Source organism: Cibotium barometz, chromosome 25 (genome assembly GCF_041138505.1).
Source record: "Cibotium barometz isolate CiBa-2024 chromosome 25, ASM4113850v1, whole genome shotgun sequence".
Classification (NCBI taxonomy): Eukaryota; Viridiplantae; Streptophyta; class Polypodiopsida; order Cyatheales; family Cibotiaceae; genus Cibotium; species Cibotium barometz.
In genome coordinates, this window is record NC_141070.1 from 14588089 (window position 1) to 14609624 (window position 21536).

The 21536-nt window shown below is 42.5% G+C and overlaps 1 protein-coding gene across 1 annotated transcript in view; it reads right to left on the bottom strand.

The window, feature by feature from the left end:
* Positions 1 to 8787, bottom strand: part of LOC147624277 (NADP-dependent D-sorbitol-6-phosphate dehydrogenase-like) — a 72963-nt gene extending 64176 nt beyond the window's left edge. The window contains exon 1 of the mRNA XM_086819252.1: positions 8576 to 8787. Coding sequence (XP_086675378.1) covers positions 8576 to 8717 — 142 coding nt within the window. The 5' untranslated portion in view covers positions 8718 to 8787. The remainder of the gene's footprint in view (positions 1 to 8575) is intronic.
* Positions 8788 to 21536: the final 12749 nt, after the last annotated feature.

Genomic DNA, 21536 nt, shown 5'->3' on the forward strand with positions numbered 1-21536 from the left:
CTCAACTTGCCATTCTGATCTAATGGCACAGAAATAGGCTTACAGCCTGTCATACCATACTTGGACAACATGTCCAAGCCATACTGTCTCTGCAGTAATCCAATACCATGTGGTGACCTGATCACCTCAATGCCCAAGAAATATCTGAGCTCCCCCATATCCTTCATCTCAAACTTCTGTCTAAGCAAGATCTTTATATCAAAGATCTCTGCATCATGGTCCCCCGTAATGATCAAGTCATCTACATAGATGACAACAAGCACAACCCCTCTATCACCATGTCTCAGATACAATGAGAAATCTGCATTGGCTACATGAAAGCCAATAGTGACAAGATATTCAGAAATCTTGTCAGACCATGCTCTTGGTGCTTGCTTTAAGCCATACAAGGCTTTCTTCAACCTGCAAACATGCTCGGGGTGACCCACATCCTCATAACCAGGTGGCTGCAACATATACACCTCTTCTTGCAAATCCCCATGCAAGAATGCATTCTTTACATCCATCTGACGTAAAGACCATTGCTTTGACGCAGCCACTGCTCTCACAACTCTCACCGTTGCCATCTTGGCAACTGGGCTGAAAGTTTCCTCATAATCAATCCCATATGTCTACGCATATCCTTTTGCTACCAATCTAGCCTTGTACATGTTTATGCTTCCATCACTGTTATGTTTAACTTTGTACACCCACTTGCATCCAATGGCTTTCTTGCCTTCAGGCAATTGCACTAAATCCCAAGTCTCATTTCCATATAGTGCATCCATCTCCTCGTCCATAGCTTTCTCCCAACACACATTTCCAACAGCCTCATCAATGCATGTGGGTTCAACAACCTGCACAACCTTTGCCATATATGCATAGTGATGTGCCACATAACCATCATATGTAAATCTCTGCACAGGGTTCTTCACTCTCCCTGATCTTCGCAGCTTTTCATTCATGGCCTCCATAGCCTTCTTTACACCAGGTGTTCTCATAGCTGGATCCCAAGCTCCTCATCAAGGCTCATATCTGAGCCACTAGACTCTCCATCAACATGAGAATGCCCTGCAGAAATGTCAGGCATACCAAGGGGCTCAACCACTTTCTCTTTTCCTTTACGTGATGTAGTAATCACATTTGCAGGACTGGTATTATGACGCAGCCTGCCACTCCATGGTCTATCAACAGACCCACTAGATGAGGACTCTCCTGGTCCACTCAAAGACTGTGATTGCTGACCTGCATTCTGTGCAACCACACTTCCACTCACATCAGCCCCAACAACTTCTTTTTCAGCAGCATACCAGCTGCTCATCTCATCAAAGACAACATCCCTGCTTACCCTCAACTCACGTGTAGCAGGGTTATAACACCTGTATCCCTTTTGCTCAAGGGAATATCCAATAAACACACATTTTTCAGCTTTCGGATCCAGCTTAGTTCTCAGCTCATCTGGCACATGCACATATGCAATGCATCCAAAAACTTTCAGATGAGACAAATCTGGTTTTCTGCCAGTAAACTTCTCCTCTGGAGTTACATCATGTATGGCTGCAGTTGGAGTCCTGTTCATGATGTATACTGCTGTAGAAACAGCCTCAGCCCAATAGCAATGCGGCATATTCTTCTCTTCCATCAATGCTCGCGCAATCTCAGCAATGTGCCTGTTTTTCCGCTCAGCAACTCCATTTTGCTGCGGAGTGTATCTGCATGTAAACTGTCTCCGAATACCATTCTTCTTCAAAAATTCAGAGAACTCATTGGAGAAGTATTCTCCCCCTCCATCTGACCTTAGGCACTTGGCATATTTCCCTGTTTGCTTTTCAACCAAAACTCTGAAATTCTGAAAGTGAGTGAACACCTCACTCTTTTCCTTCATGAAATATACCCACACTTTCCTTGTGTGGTCATCAATGAAAGTCACATAGTACCTGCAGCCTCCCATAGATATGGTCTTCGTAGGACCCCATACATCTGAATGCACAACATCTAGTGCATTTCTACTCACATATCTGTTACGTGGAAACACATGCTTTGTTTGCTTCCCAAATTGGCATGCTTCACATATTTTCTGCATACCTTCCACTTTAAATTTTGGCAGCCCTGTCACAATTCCTTTTGTCTGCATAGACTTTAATCTCTGCACATTTACATGTCCAATTCTTTTATGCCAAATGTCTGTGTCTGCAACTATTCCTGAACCATTTGCAAACATCGCAGCACTCATCTCAGGCATGTCTACATCCAACGTAAACATTCTGTCCACTCTCTTGCCTTTTGCAACCAACCTGCACTTGTCTTTAAAATCTTCAACATAACATCCATCAGGGTTAAACCGAACCTGCAAACCCTGCTCAATCATCTGGCCAACTGAAACCAGATTCTTTGTTATATTTGGTACATGAAGTACATCTCCAAGGTACTTCACTTTGCCATCCTGCATAGACAATGGCACATCTCCAACATGGGCAATTGGATGAGCAGTGTCATCCCTTGTTTCCACAAAACTTGGTCTTTCCGAGTTTTTCATCTCCTTGAACCACTCCCCATGACTCGTCATGTGGTTCGAAGCGCCTGAATCCACATACCATACATTATCTTTTTGTGCTGCATCAACATTTTCAGACATGGCATTCACGACATGCTGCATAACAAACAACCTTTTATTATCCTCATTATTTCTGCTTGAGGATGCATAGTTGTTTTGCTGCACTTTCCCATTTTGCATGTCAGCCTGCTTCTTATAACATTCTGACTGCACATGTCCAGGCTTACCACAATAATAGCATTCACGTGCATCATTATATTGCCTTTGCCAATTTCCACGGCCTCTTTGACTCCCCCTGCCTCTGAATTTGCCTCTTCCACCTGCGTGTTATTGTTGTTGTTGTTGTTGATTCTGGGACTGTTGTTGCTGTTGCTGCTGCTGGCCATAATTCTGATTACCTGTTTGGCCACCTCCTTGACCGCGTCCACGGCCTCCTCTACCTCGTCCTCTTCCTGAACTCGTGTAGAAGGCCTGTTGCTCTGAACTGTTTTTGCTTTGTGAAGACTGTTGGTCTTCACCCAAGCTCTTCTCTTCGATAATCAGCATAGACACCAAATCTGTAAAGTTGGGAATGTTTTCCCGAGTCTGAATGGACGTCTTGAACGCCTTGTATTGTGGCCCGAGACCACGCAGACAGACTTCCACCTTGTCATCATCATCTACTGACACACCAATAGATGCAAGGGATTCCACAATACCCTTTATCTTCAGCGCATAGTCATTCACAGACATGCTCTTTTTCTCCACAGTATGAAGTTCATTCTTCAACTGTATCTTACGTGCCTTGGTATTTGTTTCATAGAGCTTTACCAAGGTGTCCCACGCCTCCTTGGGGGACTTGGCATCCTGAATGTGCCCAATCATGGTGTCCTGTATACTAATGGAAAGCCAATACATAACCTTCCTGGCTCCTTGGTTCCAGTCTTTAAACTCTTTCACATCTGCAACAGTCGGATTTATATCCGGTATCTCCGGTGCCTCTTCATGCTCACCTTCTATGTAGTCCCAATAACCTTTTCCCATCAGGAAATTCGTCAACCTGAACCTCCAAGCATGGAAGTTATTCTTATCCAGCTTCTCAGCCACAATCTGTGTTATGCCATCATTAGACATCTTGCCAAACACACAATTTTACCAAAAACTGCACTCTGGTTTTTCTGCTCAAACTGCTGTATTTTCTGCACAACGGTACTGTAGTACTCTCAAATGTCACAACCAGTGACTTCAATGTGCATACATACACCCAATGGCAACTGTAGACCTCTTTGCAGCACCCACAGTGTCTGCACAGTCAATCTGTCTTCCTGCAGTTCTTAAAACAGAGTTCTGCAGAGAATCGATGACTTACCCGCAGTGCTCGAAATCGCCTGCTTTCTGAAAAACGGAGCTCCAGACGCGCTCGAAACGCGTTTTCTGCCCGGAAATTGCAGTCCGATAGGACTATATAGTTGCCCTATAGCTTTACTCCCGCGAAGAAAGCTCCTCAATCAGAGACCGTTTGCCGGTGCCTCCCTCAGAGCTCCCGACAAGGATGTAGTCACCAACACAATAGGGAAGAGTAGTTGAAGCTCTTACCCTCGTACCGCTTCCTGTGGTTCTCTTGCTTGCAGCTCAGCCCTTAGCACGAACCAGGCTCTGATACCATGAAAAGATGCAGGGGGGAAGAGAGCTTGAGCTCTTGCAAGCACACACACACACTCACAAAACCCTAATAGAGAACACACAAGATAAGAGACTGAAATCTTCTTCTTCTCTACTCAACACTCAACACACCATATACAAGAATAAGAGTACACACAATATGAAAGGTACTCAACCAATACATACACAGGTTCTCTATAGTGTGAACCCGACTAAATGAGCTGGCGCTATAACTATGCCAGTCTCTAGAATGGCTGTCACACAGCCTGTCATCCCACTGGCCGCATATCTCCCATGATCTCACCAACCATGCCAGTGGTGTAAGTGTGGGGCCTATCCCCCAAGCGGGTCATCAGTGGCCATCGCCTCACTAGACGAGCTCGATATCTCAACACTCTTCGATATGGGCAATTCAAAAGATGCCATCTCTTCGCAATTGGCGACCAAGATGAAATGTGCCCTTGTGCCGTATCATTTGGACGTGCACGGGTTCACTCCCGGCCTACGTACTCATATTTCCCAGAAAGCTCAACAGTTTGCCTTCACAGTCCAAAAGACCCAGTTTCAGAGGGACTTCATTGTCTCACCCCTTCTCGGGTGCGACATGATCCTTGGAAATCAATGGTTCCGGCAGTATGCACCCATTCTTCATTGGAGGCAGGACACCTTCACAATCATCAAAGGTTTGCCTCAGCCTACTATCATTCGCGGGGATCGGAGCATTTAAGGTATTCCACTTATTTCCCACCTTCAAGCCAATAGAGTTATCAGAAAGAGAGTTGAGTGTGCAATGATCTATGTCCGCCCACAGCACATAGCGACATCCACCGTGACTCCATTAGAACCCCACATGACCGACCTCCTCCAGCAACTTCAAGACATCATGTTGAGGGATGAAGACCCCCACCCTCTCATCCTAAAGACCATCGTATCGAATTGGTACCTGGAGCTAAGCCACCCGGTAAGTTTCTACATCGTCTTTCCAAGGCATTGGAAGCCGAGTTGGAGACGCAATTAGCACAATTGCTGAAGTCTGGTTTCATCAGGCCTTCTTCCTCTTCATTTGTTGCACCGATTCTGTTTGTGCAGAAGAAAGATAAGACTGATCAAGAATAAGTTCCCCATGCCAAGGATAGAGTACATCCTTGGAAGGCTCAACGGTGCTCAGTACTTCACGAAGATCGACCTCAAAAGTGGCTATCATCAAGTCAGGATTTTCAAGGCCGATACCCCAAAGACAGCCTTTCGAACAGAATGAGAACATTATGAGTTTGTGGTCATGCTACCTTTTGGTTTGACCAATGCACCGGCAACATTCAACAAGATGATGTCACGAGTCTTCACCGTACTCATCGTTATATATCTTCGTTTTTTTGGATGACATTCTTATTTTTTCTGCCACTGCAGTGCAGCACATGAAAGATGTGCAGAAGGTCTTGCAGCTTTGCGAGACGCGACGAACTCTACATTAATGCTAACAAGAGCATATTTGGAGTTCAAGAAGTCCAATACCTGGGCTATGTGATCGGTTCCGCCGGAATTCGCCTTGACCCTGAAAAGATAAAGGCAATTCTTGATTGGGACGTCCAAAGGATATGTTCTTTCGTGGGCTTGTGCCAAGCATATAGCTCACATATGGATCGGTTGTCTAACCTTGCAACACCATTGACAAATTTGCTCAAAGAAGTGAAGACCAGATGACAAAAAGTTTGTCACAAGTAAGGCTATAGAGGCTTTCTTTGCTTTGCAAAAGGCAGCTTCTGAAGCACCAATTCTTAAACTTGCATCTTGGGGGGATAACCCTTTTTGAGGTAATCACTAGATCGAGATCCAAAGCTTATATCTCACTTCTAGCGAGCTCTGTTCGACAACTTTGGTACCAAATTGCAATTATCCAATGCATTCCATCCTCAGACCGATGGCCAAACCGAGATTTACAATCAGTTGGCTTTCGATGTGCTTAAAGCATACTACCGTGATCAGCAGTCGAAGTGGGAGCTTCATCTCCCGTTGGTACAAGCGATTCTAAATGACACACTCATGCAGTGTAGGCAAAACTCCGTACGAGGCAGAAGATTTTCATCCCTTCTCACAAGGATGATCTCTCCTTCCTTGGAAGCCAACAAGACGACAGAAACTTTTTCAGCCATCATTGAGTCCGTTGAAGAGCGTCTTACCAAAGCTCAGGAGACTTACACCAGACATGCAAACAAGTCACTGAGATACGTCGATTTCAAAAAAGGTGAATGGGTATATTTAAGGATCATGAAGCAAAGACTCAAGCAGGTGGGCAAGCGCTGTCCAAAGTTGTCATTCAGAAGTTTTGGTCCTTTTTCCATCATAAAGAAGATAAGCGACGTCGCCATGCAACTCAAATTGCCAGACAATTGGGTTCCCTATCAAGCAGGATCATGCGAAGTCCACTCCCCCGGAGTCCCACTCGAGGCGTGAGAGGGACCGGCTCTCCCAAATCCATAAACGCGAGTCTCTCCCTAGTCACCTTGGCCGGTGGAAGGTCAATGTGCCACTTGTACTTGAAATCCGCTCACCCTCACCCTCTGTAAGGTGCATCCACTAACGTCATCCAAAGGGGACTTTGATCTCTCTAATCTGCCATGGGGTCCAATCGAAAAAGTGAGAAAAGCACAGCTCTCTTCCGCGCCATGAACTACCAAGAGAATATCATGCCTAGTAAACACACCCAGCCACTGCCGCGCGGGGCGGGCCCGGGGGGAGGGGGGGGGGGGTTCAAGTCTGTGATAGGGATCAACTACTCCTAAGAAATAGTAGAGTCAATGTCAAGGCTGAATCTGTCTCTACCCCGGATCCCAGCCAAGCCAAGAGGAAGTTGTCTGAATGCAAGCCAATCTCCAAGGGATCTCGCAGCTCCTATGCTCAACGCTCCCAGGATACATGAGGCCAGGCCCCAGCATGTGGCCACTGGATAAATGGATCAGGGAATTCCAGATCAGGGGCTGCCGAAGACGCTCCTCCAAGGCTACCAGAACAGACTACTAGAGGACCGGCCCGAGGTGATCCCAAGCTCAGAGTAGGATGGCGGCAAATCTGTCCTAAAAAGCTGGGCTAAAGCCGCGTGCCCACATCTCTGTGAAGATCCATCTGGTGCTCTGCAGCCAAGGGCCCCCCAGGTTCGAAGTACGGACTGAAATCCTGGCCAAAAGAACGTCCTTCCAAGGCTCACCACCTGGGAGAAGTCCTCAAACAATCAACTTGCCTAGTAGGGCACAGCTCTAGCTCTGAATGGCAAGGTCAATAATGCCTAGGCTCCCTTAGTGTCGCAGCTGAATGATCACTCTCCACGCCACCTTGACCCGGATTGGCCTCCCATCATTGCCGGCCCACAAAAAGTTGCGGATCAATCGATGTACCTGACCAATGCAAGCTAGAGAAGTAATATACCACATGGTAGCAAGAAGAACCTTGTTCACTACCACCACACGGCTAAGGAAAGCCTCGCATAACTCCAGTAAAAAAGCTTCTTCCGAATGCTCAAAAGAAGAGGGGCTATCTGCTACTCCGGGGAGATATCGATGCCCACCTCGCATCCAAGATAGCGGACTGGAGTGCCCCTCAAGATCCACTGGAAAGCCTCAACTGGACGCCAAGTTGGGGTGGGTGTAAAGCCTACCCAAAAACCACATGACTTGTGCCAGTTGATCTACGCTCCTAATGCACGACAAAAGATCTCTGTCACCTTTGTGAATCTCTAGAGATTCCCCACATCTCCGGATAAGTATGTTGTTGTGTCATCTGCAAACTCTGAGTCCAACTTCAATGGCTTCAATATCTCAATCTAGCAGTAGACAAAGTAGAAGCTCATCTTCTACGTTTCAAATAGAAAGTCACTCTGATGAGATCTCTATACACAACAGAATAGATTAGAGGGCAGAAGATAACTATAGAGCTAATTTGATAGTACAACAAATGCAAAAACGTCAATAGCGGCCCATGGGACTTGCTCATTAACGGATCCGTCAACTTTTCCCAAGCATCCAAAATATGTCCTGTTGGAATTCCACAAGCCTGGACCATTAAAGCTTGTCATGGTCACTGGACCAGCACCGTTCCTCTGCTGCAAGTCAGTTTCAAGCAGTAAAGCCACTGAACATTCTCTTGCTGATAATGTGTCGAACAGAACATAATCCGTGCATTCCCTGTACCTTGCAGATGAAGTGTTAAGCGGAACAGAGCCTTCCCACGCCCATAACACCGGCAGATGGGTGCAGAAATGGGATCAAAAAAATACATTTCCAACTACATAGATTCCTTCAAGAACAAAGGGGAACCTTGTTTTTCCAATTACCACAACAAGAAAGCATAACGTGGTAAAGAGCAACACAGGAAAGCTGCAAAAAACCATCGAAAGCAGAATTTTCCTACCAGCGCAGTCGAAGTGGCGGTAGCCAAGGCGGATGGCCTCCAGGATGAGGCTGTGGAGGATCTCGGGCTCTGCACGCCAGACACCCAGGCCTACAAGGGGCATCTTGTGGCCGCTGCTGAGAACGATGGATGCATCCCCCATTGTTGTGTGCAGCCTGTGTGTAAGACGGTAGGTTTCTTACGACTCGCACTCTGTTGTCTTGCTAAATATATATTCGAGGTTTATGCGGATGACGACATTATTATCGCTGTACAGTGGACCTGCAAGGTTTTCATTTTTATCCATAAATTTTATTTTGTCAATTTCAAAAAATTAAAGGCCTTTTAAGTTGTTCAAGATAAGTGAGTTGTGATCAAGAGGGGAGCCAATTTAAACTCTGCTTTCGAAGGAGACTATGTGGAAAATCCTGTGGGTAGGAGACCACTCACTAGTGAAGATCTGGACTAAGGGGGACTATTTTGAAGAGCAAACCGCTGAGGGATTCACTTCTAATATTCTGTTAATTGCTTACATAAAGTTGGGCTTCCACATACCTTGGGAAATATCTTTTTTTGTTTGGGAGGATGACAGATGGGATTTATTATGTGATCTTCTCAATAGGGACTGGGGATAAAAGTGATGTGGTAATGGTATAAAAAGACTTATTGTAAATGGTTGTTTTTGCCCTGTAAATATAAATATATAATTATTGTTCCAAAAAAAAACTTAGCTCTCATCCTTTAGTACCTATCCTTTCACACATAGAAAAAACAAAAAAAAACTTCAAGATGACCACTAAAATTTGTACTCATAAGTTTTACGATCTATTGCAAAAAATGTTTTATTTGAACAGTAACGCAAGCGATCGTGAATGGCGTGCTTCTTGTCCAAGCAGTGAAAACTTTCATCTTTAAAAATTGGAGGTATTTCTTACCAATTCTTTCTTGGCTTAGAAGTGATGAGGTTCAATCATCTCTTATAGAGGTTGTTGCCACCCTTCATCAATATTCTTGTCATTAAGATCCATTCTTGAACCCCCGGCTAATCTCTCTTCAAAAAGTTATATGATCTCACGTGATCCAGAGGTTTGATCAATTGTTTGACTAGTAGAGCTTTAGGATGAATGGTCTCAAGTTCTTTAGTAGCCTTAATCCTAGCCTCAAATTCCTTTTGGCACTCATGTACCATCTTTTGGCTTCTTCCCACTCACTCGTCTCTTATGTAGGATCAGGATATTCCCTCTTTCCCTTTGAAGTCTTTGATCAAGTCTCTTTTTGTGTAGTAGCAACTTTAGTTGTGACCATGGCATGCTTAAGTTGTTTCACTATTATAGGAGACTCTTTTTTAGGAGGAGTAATGGAGGAGGTGGTGACAGTCTCTCTTCATCTGCGCCACTTTTTAATAAAAAGGACTCTTTTGTCACCTCTGCCAATATTCTTCACTCTTCTTCTTTTGAAGGCTTGATCACGTTCTTCTCTAACTACCCGCCTTCCTATTTGCTCAACCTCACCATATCCACCCCGCGGATAGGGTTGTAGTTGGAGGGTTAGTACATAACCACCACCTGGCATTCCATAAGATGGTGTCATAGGTATCTCTTTTCCTCCTATTGGAGGGTTAGTACATAACTACCACCTGGCATTCCATAAGATGGTGTCATAGGTATCTCTTTTCCTCCTATTGTGACTAATCTTGTCACTTTTGACGTTTCTACAACATTCAGTTTAGGGTTGATGTGTACATAACCACACTCTGGCATTCCATAAGATGGTGTTGATGTGTACATAACCACACTCTGGCATTCCATAAGATGGTGTCATAGGTACCTCTTTTCCTCCTATTGTGACTAATCTTGTCACTTTTGATGTTTCTACAACTCCCTCGACATTCAGTTTAGTGTTGATGTGTCACTCATTTCGTACGACACTCTTGCACATATCTTGATTAATATGTTAATTAATATCATAAACAATTCTTCTTAACAGTAACTTGTGGTGTGCAAACTTTTGTGGTTTCTTGATATTACATTGTGTAAACACTTATGTTCCTTGTCTTGTGTTTCTTAATTTCAACCAAGAAAATAAAGAATGCTATATAGAAGTCTATGGTGATTCTAGCAGACATCATTTTCATTTGCGAACATGGTATCAAAGCATCTAGATTGCATAAAGTGAAAAAACAAAGTGACATTGCTAAGAAGTTGAAGATGATGATTTTAAAAGGAAGTGGAGAGCTCAATAGAAGAACATTGGTTAAAAGCAATCAAAAGCAACATCAAAATACTGAGAATCATAACAGAGGTATGGAAAGCTCAAATACATAACTTGAAGGTGGTTCTAAACTAAATAAAAGTAACTATGGCATGTAAAATCTTAGAATTGATGATATATTAGTCATAAATTACAGTTGGGACATAAGATCAGGTAGAAAAATGAGACTTGTCAATAAATTTAGAATACATGAATGGAAAAGGAAGTGAAAATATGCATTACATTTCATTAGAATGAAGACATTGTTTTGAGTCAGTAACGTGGCTTAGATACACCAAGGGATGTTGGAGAATATTGAAAGAGTGTTGTAGACAAGTTGAAGATAAAAGGGTGTTATAGAGAAGTTGAAGATGACGATTTTACAAAGAAGGTGGATAGAAGCACATTGGTGGTTAAGAGCAATCAAAATCAACATTAAAATACTGAGAATAAAATAAAAGTCTTGGAAAACTCCAATACATAACTTGAAGGTGGTTTTTAATTAAATGAAAGTAACTATGGCATGTAGAAGCTTAGAATTGATGATATATTAGTCATAAATTATTGTTGGGGAATAATATTGGGTAGAGAAAGGAGATCTTTATGAATTTAGAATACATGATTGGAAAAGGAATTAAAAATGTGCATTACATCTCATTAGAATGAATGTGCAAGACATTATTTTTAGTCAGTTAAGTGGCATGGATACACCAAGGGATGTTTGGGAATACTTAAGTCACATATGAATTAAGAAGCACACCTAGGACACTCACTCTCATAAGTTTCGAGACGACAAAGTTATAGGTTAGTGAATGGAAATGGTCATGCATACATCTTGAGGTTGAGAGAGCTTTTGACAATAGTGTTGAATGAACTAGGGGAAGGTTATGACAATAGTGTTGAATGAACTAGGGGAAGGTTATGACAATAGTTTTAATAAATGAACTAGTGTTGAATGAACTAAGCGAAGGTTATGACAATATTGTTAAATAAATGAACTAGTGTTGAATGGACTAGGAGAAGTTTATGAGAAAAGTATAGCAGTCCAAAGCGACAAACCAAACCTTAATGAGCTTCAAACTATCATGTTGGAAGAAGAGCATAGAACACATACAATCAAGGAGAGGAAGGCCAACAATTCATATCAAAATAGAGAAAGAGGTAGATGAAACTTTTCTTATTCTTCAAATCATCCCCAATAATCTAACAATAACAACCCATCTTCATCTTATGGAGGAACCAATGGAGGACAATTATGGAGAAACCAATCCAATGATTCATCTAGAGGTGGATACAACCAAAAAGGAGGCTACATTAAAGAGAATGATCACATAGAAGAGGTAACATGAAAAGAGGTAATGTTAAATGTCATTGTTGTATGCCAAATATTATAGGAAGAAAGCATGGCATATGTAGCATGGAAATCGGTCCCATTATATGAGCACAACAATCAAAGCATGCGTGACGAAAATGATACAATAGTGAGTATGTACGATGGACATTAAGGATGGTTGCAAAGTGGATAGCTTAAATGATTACATGAATGGATAAGAAACATGGTACATGGATAGTGGTGCTTCCAACCACATGACATTACACGGGGAGTGGTTTATTGAAATGGAGAATGTGGATAGATAAAATGCAATGGTGTATATAGCTAATCATGGGAAATGCCATTAAAGGTCAAGGTTCAATACTCATGAACTTACATAATGGTAAGAAGACTAGAGTTGACAATGTTTGTATATGCCCAACTTATCAAAATAATTTGTTATTAGTAGGACAAATGGTGTCGAAAGGATACAATGTTTTATCCAAGCCAAAAGAAAAGGTTAAGAGTCACTCATGGAAGGTAAACTTTTCAGGCATTAGTTTCAAATCTACATTCACTGAATGTAAATCACACAGAGATACCTACTTTAGAATCGTGACGTAAGAGGTATGGTTATGCAAACTTCAGAATTGTGGCATAAGAGAGGTATGGTTATGCGGCGGCATGCATGATTTGGTCACTTTAACTTTGGTAGTTCACTACATTTACATAAGCATGACATGGTGACATCTTGAAGCCCCTATTAAACATGTTTGTGAGGGCTGTATACTTGGAGAAATGTAGTGGGTATCATTTCCCAAAGATGGTTTCACTAGAGCTATCCAAAAATTGTAGCTTATACATAGTGATGTATGTGGTCCTATGAGGACACCATCTATTGGGGGTTACCTCTATTTTGTCACATTCATTGATGATTATTCTAGACGTACAAACCACCCCAGCATTTAGGTTGATAGATTTTATGTCAACTGGTGAGACAAAGAGGCCTTTTCCCTTGGCCTCCCCAAAATAATTTTTTCAGTAGAGAATTAAACTCTTTAAGATAATTTTGTCTCCAATCCATTAAAGGAATGGAATACAACTAACGATGTATCAAAATTGATTGAATAATTCTCTGTCTTACATGAAAAAGCCACCATCAGCTTTCCAATATGCTCTTTTAATTCTGAGTTTTCATATAATCCATTCCACCACGTATTTGTTAGTTACATCCACTTCCACTAAGTGTCCTAGATGTCTAGAGAGATTCCCCCTAGTGAGTCTCTTCCCAAACCATATTAACTAATCAAAATGCTAAGTAGAGATATCAATTAATGATGATATTTGAATATTTAACTCCAAACCAACAGCTAGAGAAAGGAATTTCAAGATATGAATACATTGTTACAAATCAGCATTTAGAGCTTGCAAAAACATGAAAGTATCATTGCCCAAGAGTTTATTTGGCCTGAATTTTAATCCAATAATAATTCCCTAATCTGCTTATTGTTCAAGATAGCAAAATAGAGGGTGAGAAGCTATTGCAAAACAATAGGGGGTTGATGGGGCAGCCTCGCCTAATTGATCTTCTTATATGAATCTCATCGGACAACTTTCCATTAATATAAATCAAGGATGTGGCATTTGAAGGAAAAATTTGATGCGGTTAGCACTTTCTAGAAATTTAAGCAATGGTTGAGAATGAGACAAATAGGAGAATCAAATGTTTGAGAGAGTATGTCTCACATATATACAACATATGAAGCATTTACAAACCTCAAACCTAAAAGTAGTCATTTGGTTATCTTGGTTTTATTCATTTTAGTAAGAGTCAACACAAAAACTTGATGTAAAAGCATGTATTTTGTGAGCAAAGGAAGGGCTAAAGTCTCTACTAAAAAAAATCTCATACACTCCAGGCATAATCACCTTCTAGTGTGTGGCAATTGCACTCCCTTCAAGTGCTTTTTGAATTCTTTTTGCAACTTCCTTTGAAATGTTTGGTCGATACCTACCATTCCTACCACCACGTGTCATGTTGTTGGTTAGAGTTTTGATTTGCGAGTTTCTAGTGCTTTCATTCACAATGGGTTGTGTAATCAACGACTTTCGTTTATAAATAGAACCCTACATCTGTCAATGCTTTCACCTCACCTTCAGATTGTTAATCCCATTTTGGATTAACAAGCATGCTCTTCCAATTGAGGACATTAATAAGTGTCATGAAACGGCACTATAAAAGTTGTACATTATGAGATATTGGCCACCCAAGGCCTAGTTAAGTAAGTTTTGGGCACCCGTGTGAATAAGGGCCAAATGTATATAAGGCATTTTCTCATAATAAAAAGACACAATCCCCTTTTGTGCTATAGAGAGCTCTTCTTTGTGTCTTGAGAGAGATTGAGAGAGAGATCATTCCAGCATTGTGCCTCTTGTATGCTTGTATGATTCATGCTTGTGTGGAGGAGTGAGAGAGAGTGATTGCCTTATGCGACAGTGCAAGCGACTCTACGGTGACAGCGTGGAGGTGGAGCTTGGAGGTTTAGAGCTTAACAAGTGAGCTTGGAGGCCTCAAGGGACTCAAGTTTGAAGCATTGGTAAGTGCCCTAGGATGGTTGTGATCTATTGCTCATCCTTTAGGTGAATGCATTGAGTTCCCTATTGGAGGTGTAGTAGCTAAAAAGATGCAGGGGAGAAGAGAGCTTGAGCTCTTGCAAGCACACACACACTCACAACACCCTAAAAGAGAACACAGAAGGTGAGAGGCTGAAAATCTTCTTCTTCTTCACACAACACTCAACACACCATATACAAAGATAAGAGTACACACATATGAAAAGGTACTCAACCAAATACATACTAGGGTTCTCTATAGTGTGAACCCAACTAAATGAACTGGCGCTATAACTATGCCATGGCTGTCACACAGCCTGTCATCCCACTGGCCGCATATCACCCATGATCTCACCAACCATGCCAGTGGTGTAAGTGTGGGGCCTATCCCCCAGGCAGGTCATCAGTGTCCACCGCCTCACTAGATGAGCTCAATATCTCAACACTCCCCCTTGAGCTCAACTTCATCTCATGTACACCAAGCGAAGCCCTGAATCTACGGAGCTTCTCTGTACCCAATGCTTTGGTGAAGATGTTAGCGACCTGATCCTGTGTGCTAACATAAACAAGGTCAACGTCTCCTGCCAAAACCTTCTCTCTGACAAAATGGTAGTGGACCTCTATATGCTTCGTGCAAGCATGAAAAACTGGGTTTCTAGCTAACTGTATACTGCTAATGTTGTCACAGAAAATGACAACTTGTCTAGACCCAAATCTGCAAGTAGCTTTCTCGACCAAGCTACCTCACATGCTGCCATAGCAGCACCTCTGTACTCGGCCTCTGTACTAGATAGAGCAACCGTAGGCTGCTTCTTGCTGCTCCAAGTCACAGCAGCACTTCCCAAAGAAAACATGAAGCCACTAGTAGATCTTCTATCTGAGATACTACCAGCCCAATCAGCATCTATGTACCCATGTACACATATCTCTGTCCCAGTTTCATAAAATAGTCCATAATGCAAAGTAGATCTCACATACCTTAGTACGCGCCTCAATGCATCCAAATGTGGCTTCCGAGGAACCTGCATAAACTGACTCACCAACCCAACAGCATAGTTCAAATCTGGCCTGGTGATCGTCATGTAGATCAAGCTTCCTACTATGCACCTATACATAGTAGGATCCTCCAAAATCTCTCCTGAATCTGCACTCAACTTGCCATTCTGATCCAATGGCACTGAGATAGGCTTACAACCTATCATACCATACTTGGACAACATGTCCAAGCCATACTGTCTCTGCAGTAATCCAATACCATGTGGTGACCTAATCACCTCAATGCCCAAGAAATATCCAAGCTCCCCCAGATCCTTCATCTCAAACTTCTGTCTAAGCAAGATCTTTACATCAAAGATCTCTGCATCATGGTCCCCCGTAATGATCTGGTCATCTACATAGATGACAACAAGCACAACCCCTCTATCACTGTGTCTCACATACAGCGAGAAATCTGCATTGGCTACATGAAAGCCAATAGTGACAAGATATTCAGAAATCTTGTCAGACCATGCTCTTAGTGTTTGTTTTAAGCCATACAAGGCTTTCTTCAACCTGCAAACATGTTCGGGGTGACTCACATCCTCATAACCAGGTGGCTGCAACATATACACCTCTTCCTGCAAATCCCCATGCAAGAATGCATTCTTTACATCCATCTGATGTAAAGACCATTGCTTTGACGCAGCCACTACTATCACAACTCTCACTGTTGCCATCTTGGAAATTGGGCTGAAAGTTTCCTCATAATCAATGCCATATGTTTGCGCATATCCTTTGGCTACCAATCTAGCCTCGTACCTGCTTATGCTTCCATCACTGTCATGTTTTACTTTGTACACCCACTTGCATCCAATGGCTTTCTTGCCTTCAGGCAATTGCACTAAATCCCAAGTCTCATTTCCATATAGTGCATCCATCTCCTCATCCATCTCCTCATCCATAACTTTCTCCCAACACACATTTCCAACAGCCTCATCAATGCATGTGGGCTCTACAACCTGTACAACTTTTGCCATGTATGCATAGTGATGTGCCACATAACCATCATAGGTAAACCTCTCCATAGGATTCTTCACTCTCCCAGATCTTCGCAGCTTTGCATTCATGGCTTCCATAGCCTTCTTTACACCAGGTGTTCTTATGCTGGTATTCCAAGATCCTCATCAAGGCTCATCTCTGAGCCACTAGACTCTCCATCAACATGAGAATGCCCTGCAGAAATGTTAGGCATACTAAGGGGCTCAACCACTTTCTCTTTGCCTTTATGTGATGTACTAATCACATTTGCAGGACTAGTATTATGACACAGCCTGCCACTCCATGGTCTATCACCTGAACCACTAGATGAGGACTCTCCTGGTCCACTCAAAGACTGTGATTGCTGACTTGCATTCTGTGCAACCACATTTCCACTCACATCAGCCCCAACAGCTTCTTTTCCAGCAGCACACCAGCTGCTCATCTCATCAAAACCAACATCCCTGCTTACCCTCAACTCACGTGTAGCAGGGTTATAACACCTGTATCCCTTTTGCTCAAGGGAATACCCAATAAACACACATTTTTCAGCTTTTGGATCCAGCTTAGTTCTCAACTCATAAGGCACATGCACATATGCAATGCATCCAAAGACTTTCAGATGAGACAAATCAAGTTCTCTACCCCAGTAAACCTCTCCTCTGGAGTTACATCATGTATGGCTGCAGTTGGAGTCCTGTTCATGATGTAAACTGCTGTAAAAACAGCCTCAGCCCAATAGCTATGCGGCATATTCTTCTCTCCCATCAATGCTCGCGCAATCTCAGCAATGTGCCTGTTTTTCCGCTGAGCAATTCCATTTTACTGCGGAGTGTATCTACATGTAAACTGTCTCTGAATACCATTCTTCTTCAAAAATTCAGAGAACTCATTGGAGAAGTACTCTCCCCCTCCATCTGACCTTAGGCACTTTACATGTTTCCCTGTTTGCTTTTCAACCATAACTCTGAAATTCTGAAAATGAGTGAACACCTCACTCTTCTTTTCATGAAGTATACCCACACTTTCCTTGTGTGGTCATCAATAAATGTCACATAATACCTGCAGCCTCCCATAGACATGGTCTTGGTAGGACCCCATACATCTGAATGCACAACATCTAGTGCATTTCTGCTCACATTTCTATCACGTGGAAATCTGCATAGACTTCATTCTCTGCACATTCATATGTCAAATTCTTTTATGCCAAATGTATGTGTCTGCAACAATTCTTGAACCATTTGCAAACATCGCAGCACTCACTTCAGGCATGTTTACATTCAATGTAAACATTCTGCCCACTCTATTGCCTTTCGCAACCAACCTGCACTTGTCTTTAAAGTCTTCAACATAACAACCATCAGGGTTAAACCGAACCTGCTTACCCTGCTCAATCATCTGGCCAACTGAAACCAGATTCTTTGTTATGTTCGGAACATGAAGCACATCTGCAAGGTACTTCACTTTGCCATCCTGCACATAGACAATGGCACATCTCTAACATGGGCAATTGGATGAGCAGTGTCATCCCTTGTTTCCACAAAACCTAGTCTTTCAAGGTTTTTCATCTCCTTGAACCACTCCTCATGACTTGTCATGTGGTTCGAAGCACGTGAATCAACGTACCATACATCATCTTTATGTGCTGCTTCAACATTTTCAGACATGGCATTAAGGACATGTTGCATAACAAACAACCTTTCATTATCCTCATTGTTTCTGCTCAAGGATGCATAGTTGTTTTGCTGCAATTTCCTATTTTGCATGTCAGCTTGCTTCTTATGACAATCTGCCTGCATATGTCCAAGCTTACCACAATAAAAGCATCCATGTGTATCATTATACTGCCTTTGCCAATTTTCACGACCTCTTTGACTCTCCCTGCCTCTGAATTGGCCTCTTCCACCTGCGTGTTGTTGTTGTTTTGAATTCTGGGACTGTTGTTGTTGCTGCTGCTAGCCATAATTCTGATTACCTGTTCGGCCACCTCCTTGGCCGCATCCACGGCCTCCTCTACCTCGTCCTCGTCCTGAACTTGTGTAGAAGGCCTGTTGCTCTGAACTTTTTTTTTTGGTGAAGATTGTTGGTCTTCACCCAAGCTCTTCTCTTCTATAATCAACATTGATACCAAATCTATAAAATTGGGAATGTTTTCCCGAGTCTGAATAGACGTCTTGAACGCCTTGTATTGTGGCCCGAGACCACGCAGACAGACTTCCACCTTATCATCATCATCTACTGAAACGCCAATAGATGCAAGGGATTCCACAATACCCTTGATCTTCAATGCATAGTCATTCACATACATAGTCATTCAATGCATAGTCATTCACATACATACTCTTTTTCTCCACAGTATGAAGTTCATTCTTCAACTGTATCTTTCGTGCCTTGGTATTCGTTTCATAGAGTTTTACCAAGGTGTCCCACGTCTCCTTGGGGGACTTGGCATCCTATATGTGCCCAATCATGGTGTCCTGTATACTAATAGAGAGCCAATACATAACTTTTCTGGCTTCTTGGTTCCAATCCTTGAACTCTTTCACATCTGCACAGCAGTCGGATTGATCTCCGGTATCTTCGGTGCCTCTTCATGCTCACCTTCTATGTAGTCCCAGCAGTAACCCTTTCCCATCAGGAAATTTGTCAACCTAAACCTCCAAGCATGGAAGTTGTTCTTATCAAGCTTCTCAGCAACAATCTGGTTTATGCCATCATTTGACATCTTGCCAGACACACAAATTTACCAGAAACAACACTCTGGTTTGTCTTGCACAACTGCTGTATTTTCTACAGCGGTACTATTCTACACTCAAATGTCACAACCAGTGACCTCAATGTACATACATACACCCAATTGCAACTGGTGACCTCCTTGCAGCACACACAATGTCTGCACAACCAATTTGTCTTCCTGCAATTCATTAAACAGAGTTCTGCATAGAATCGATGACTTACCCGTAGTGCTTGAAATCGCTTGCTTTTTGAAAAATGGAGGTCCTAACGCGCTCGAAATGCGTTTTCGGCACCAAAAATTACTGTCCGCCAATAGGACAATAACATTGCCCTATAGCTTTACTCTCGCAAAGAAAGCTCCTCGATCAGAGATCGTTTGCCATGCCTCCGTAGAGCTCCCGACAAGGGTGTAGTTGCCAACACAAATAGCGAAGAGTAGATGAAGCTCTTACCCTCGTACCGCTTCCTGTGCTTCTCTTGCTTGTGCAGCTCAGCCCTTAGCATGAACCAGGCTCTAATACCATGAAAAGATGCAGGGGAGAAGAGAGCTTAAGCTCTTGTAAGCACACACACACTCACAACACCCTAAAAGAGAACACACAAGGTGGGAGGCTGAAAATCTTCTTCTTCTTCACACAACACTCAACACACCATATACAAAGATAAGAGTACACACATATGAAAAGTTACTCAACCAAATACATACTAGGGTCCTCTATAGTGTGAACCCAACTAAATGAGCTGGTGCTATAACTATGCCAGTCTCTAGAATGGCTGTCACACAGCCTGTCATCCCACTGGCCACATATCACCCATGATCTCACCAACCATGCCAGTGGTGTAAGTGTGGGGCCTATCCCCCAAGCAGGTCATCAGTGTCCACCGCCTCACTAGATGAGCTTGATATCTCAATAGTAGTCCATACCATTTTTAGCGTCGCTATTGGGGAAACACCTTTATTTCTTCCTTCCTCTTAGAGTTTCAGCTCCCATTGCATAAGATTCATGATTGCCCTTGCATTTTGGTAGTGCATTGTGTAGAAAATGAATGGATAAGATTTGTGTGGAAGTAAGAAATCGTGTGAAATTGGTTGTGGTTGTTGTGTATATGTGTGGTGGAGTGGTCTTAGAATAGAGCTTCACTTTTTTTTCTAGTTAATTTTGATATTTGCATCATTGGAAGCATCAACGTGAATGAGCAGGTTGGTGTTCTATTTTTCTTATTTTTTAAAAATTCATAAAAATAAAAAAAAAAGGAGTCATTGACTGTGTCTTTTGAACTTGTATTCCACTCCTTAGATGTGGCACAATCATTTTGGGAATAGTTGGATAAGTATTTTGCATCCAAAATCATAATAGTCGACGTGGGAAGTTTCCACATGAAACTATAGAAAAACGTTCATGCCGTGAACCGTTTTCTGCAACTTCATGCCGCGAACCGCTCTCGAACATCATCACGATTAATGCCACAAATCACAGGATTGCCTTGCCAAAAATAGGTAACCTTATCCTGACACCTTTGATGCCATGAGTTTTGATAAGATTAAGAATAGTGAAAGTGCAGAAATTCATTCATGTCGTGAACTTTTTTAGAACTCTTCACGGGGTGAACCAATTCATTATGATGTGAGCCATTTTAGAAGACCTTCACGCTGTGAACCCTTTTTTGTTCTCATGACGTGAACTTTTTCCTATAAACTCACCATTTAGTCCAATCCAACGCACGAGTTTGGTATAGTCAGGTTAAGGCTACGAAGGTTGGGAAAGGAGTGATGCCTACAACAAGGACGAGGGATTCTGACCCCAAGAGCAAAAGTTTTTGAACACGTGAGTGCAGAAAAACATTCACAACATTCACGACGTGAACTATTTTCTAACACTTTACACCGTGAACTATTCTGCAATCTCACGGCCTCAGAAACAGATCGTCAGAATCCGATCAAAACTAAATTGGGTCATCAAAGTAGCTTATCAAATCATACATACATGCACTTAAGATCTGGAAAGCTCATCGGAGACGATCTTACACCTGACGATAGTGCATAAAATCACCCAG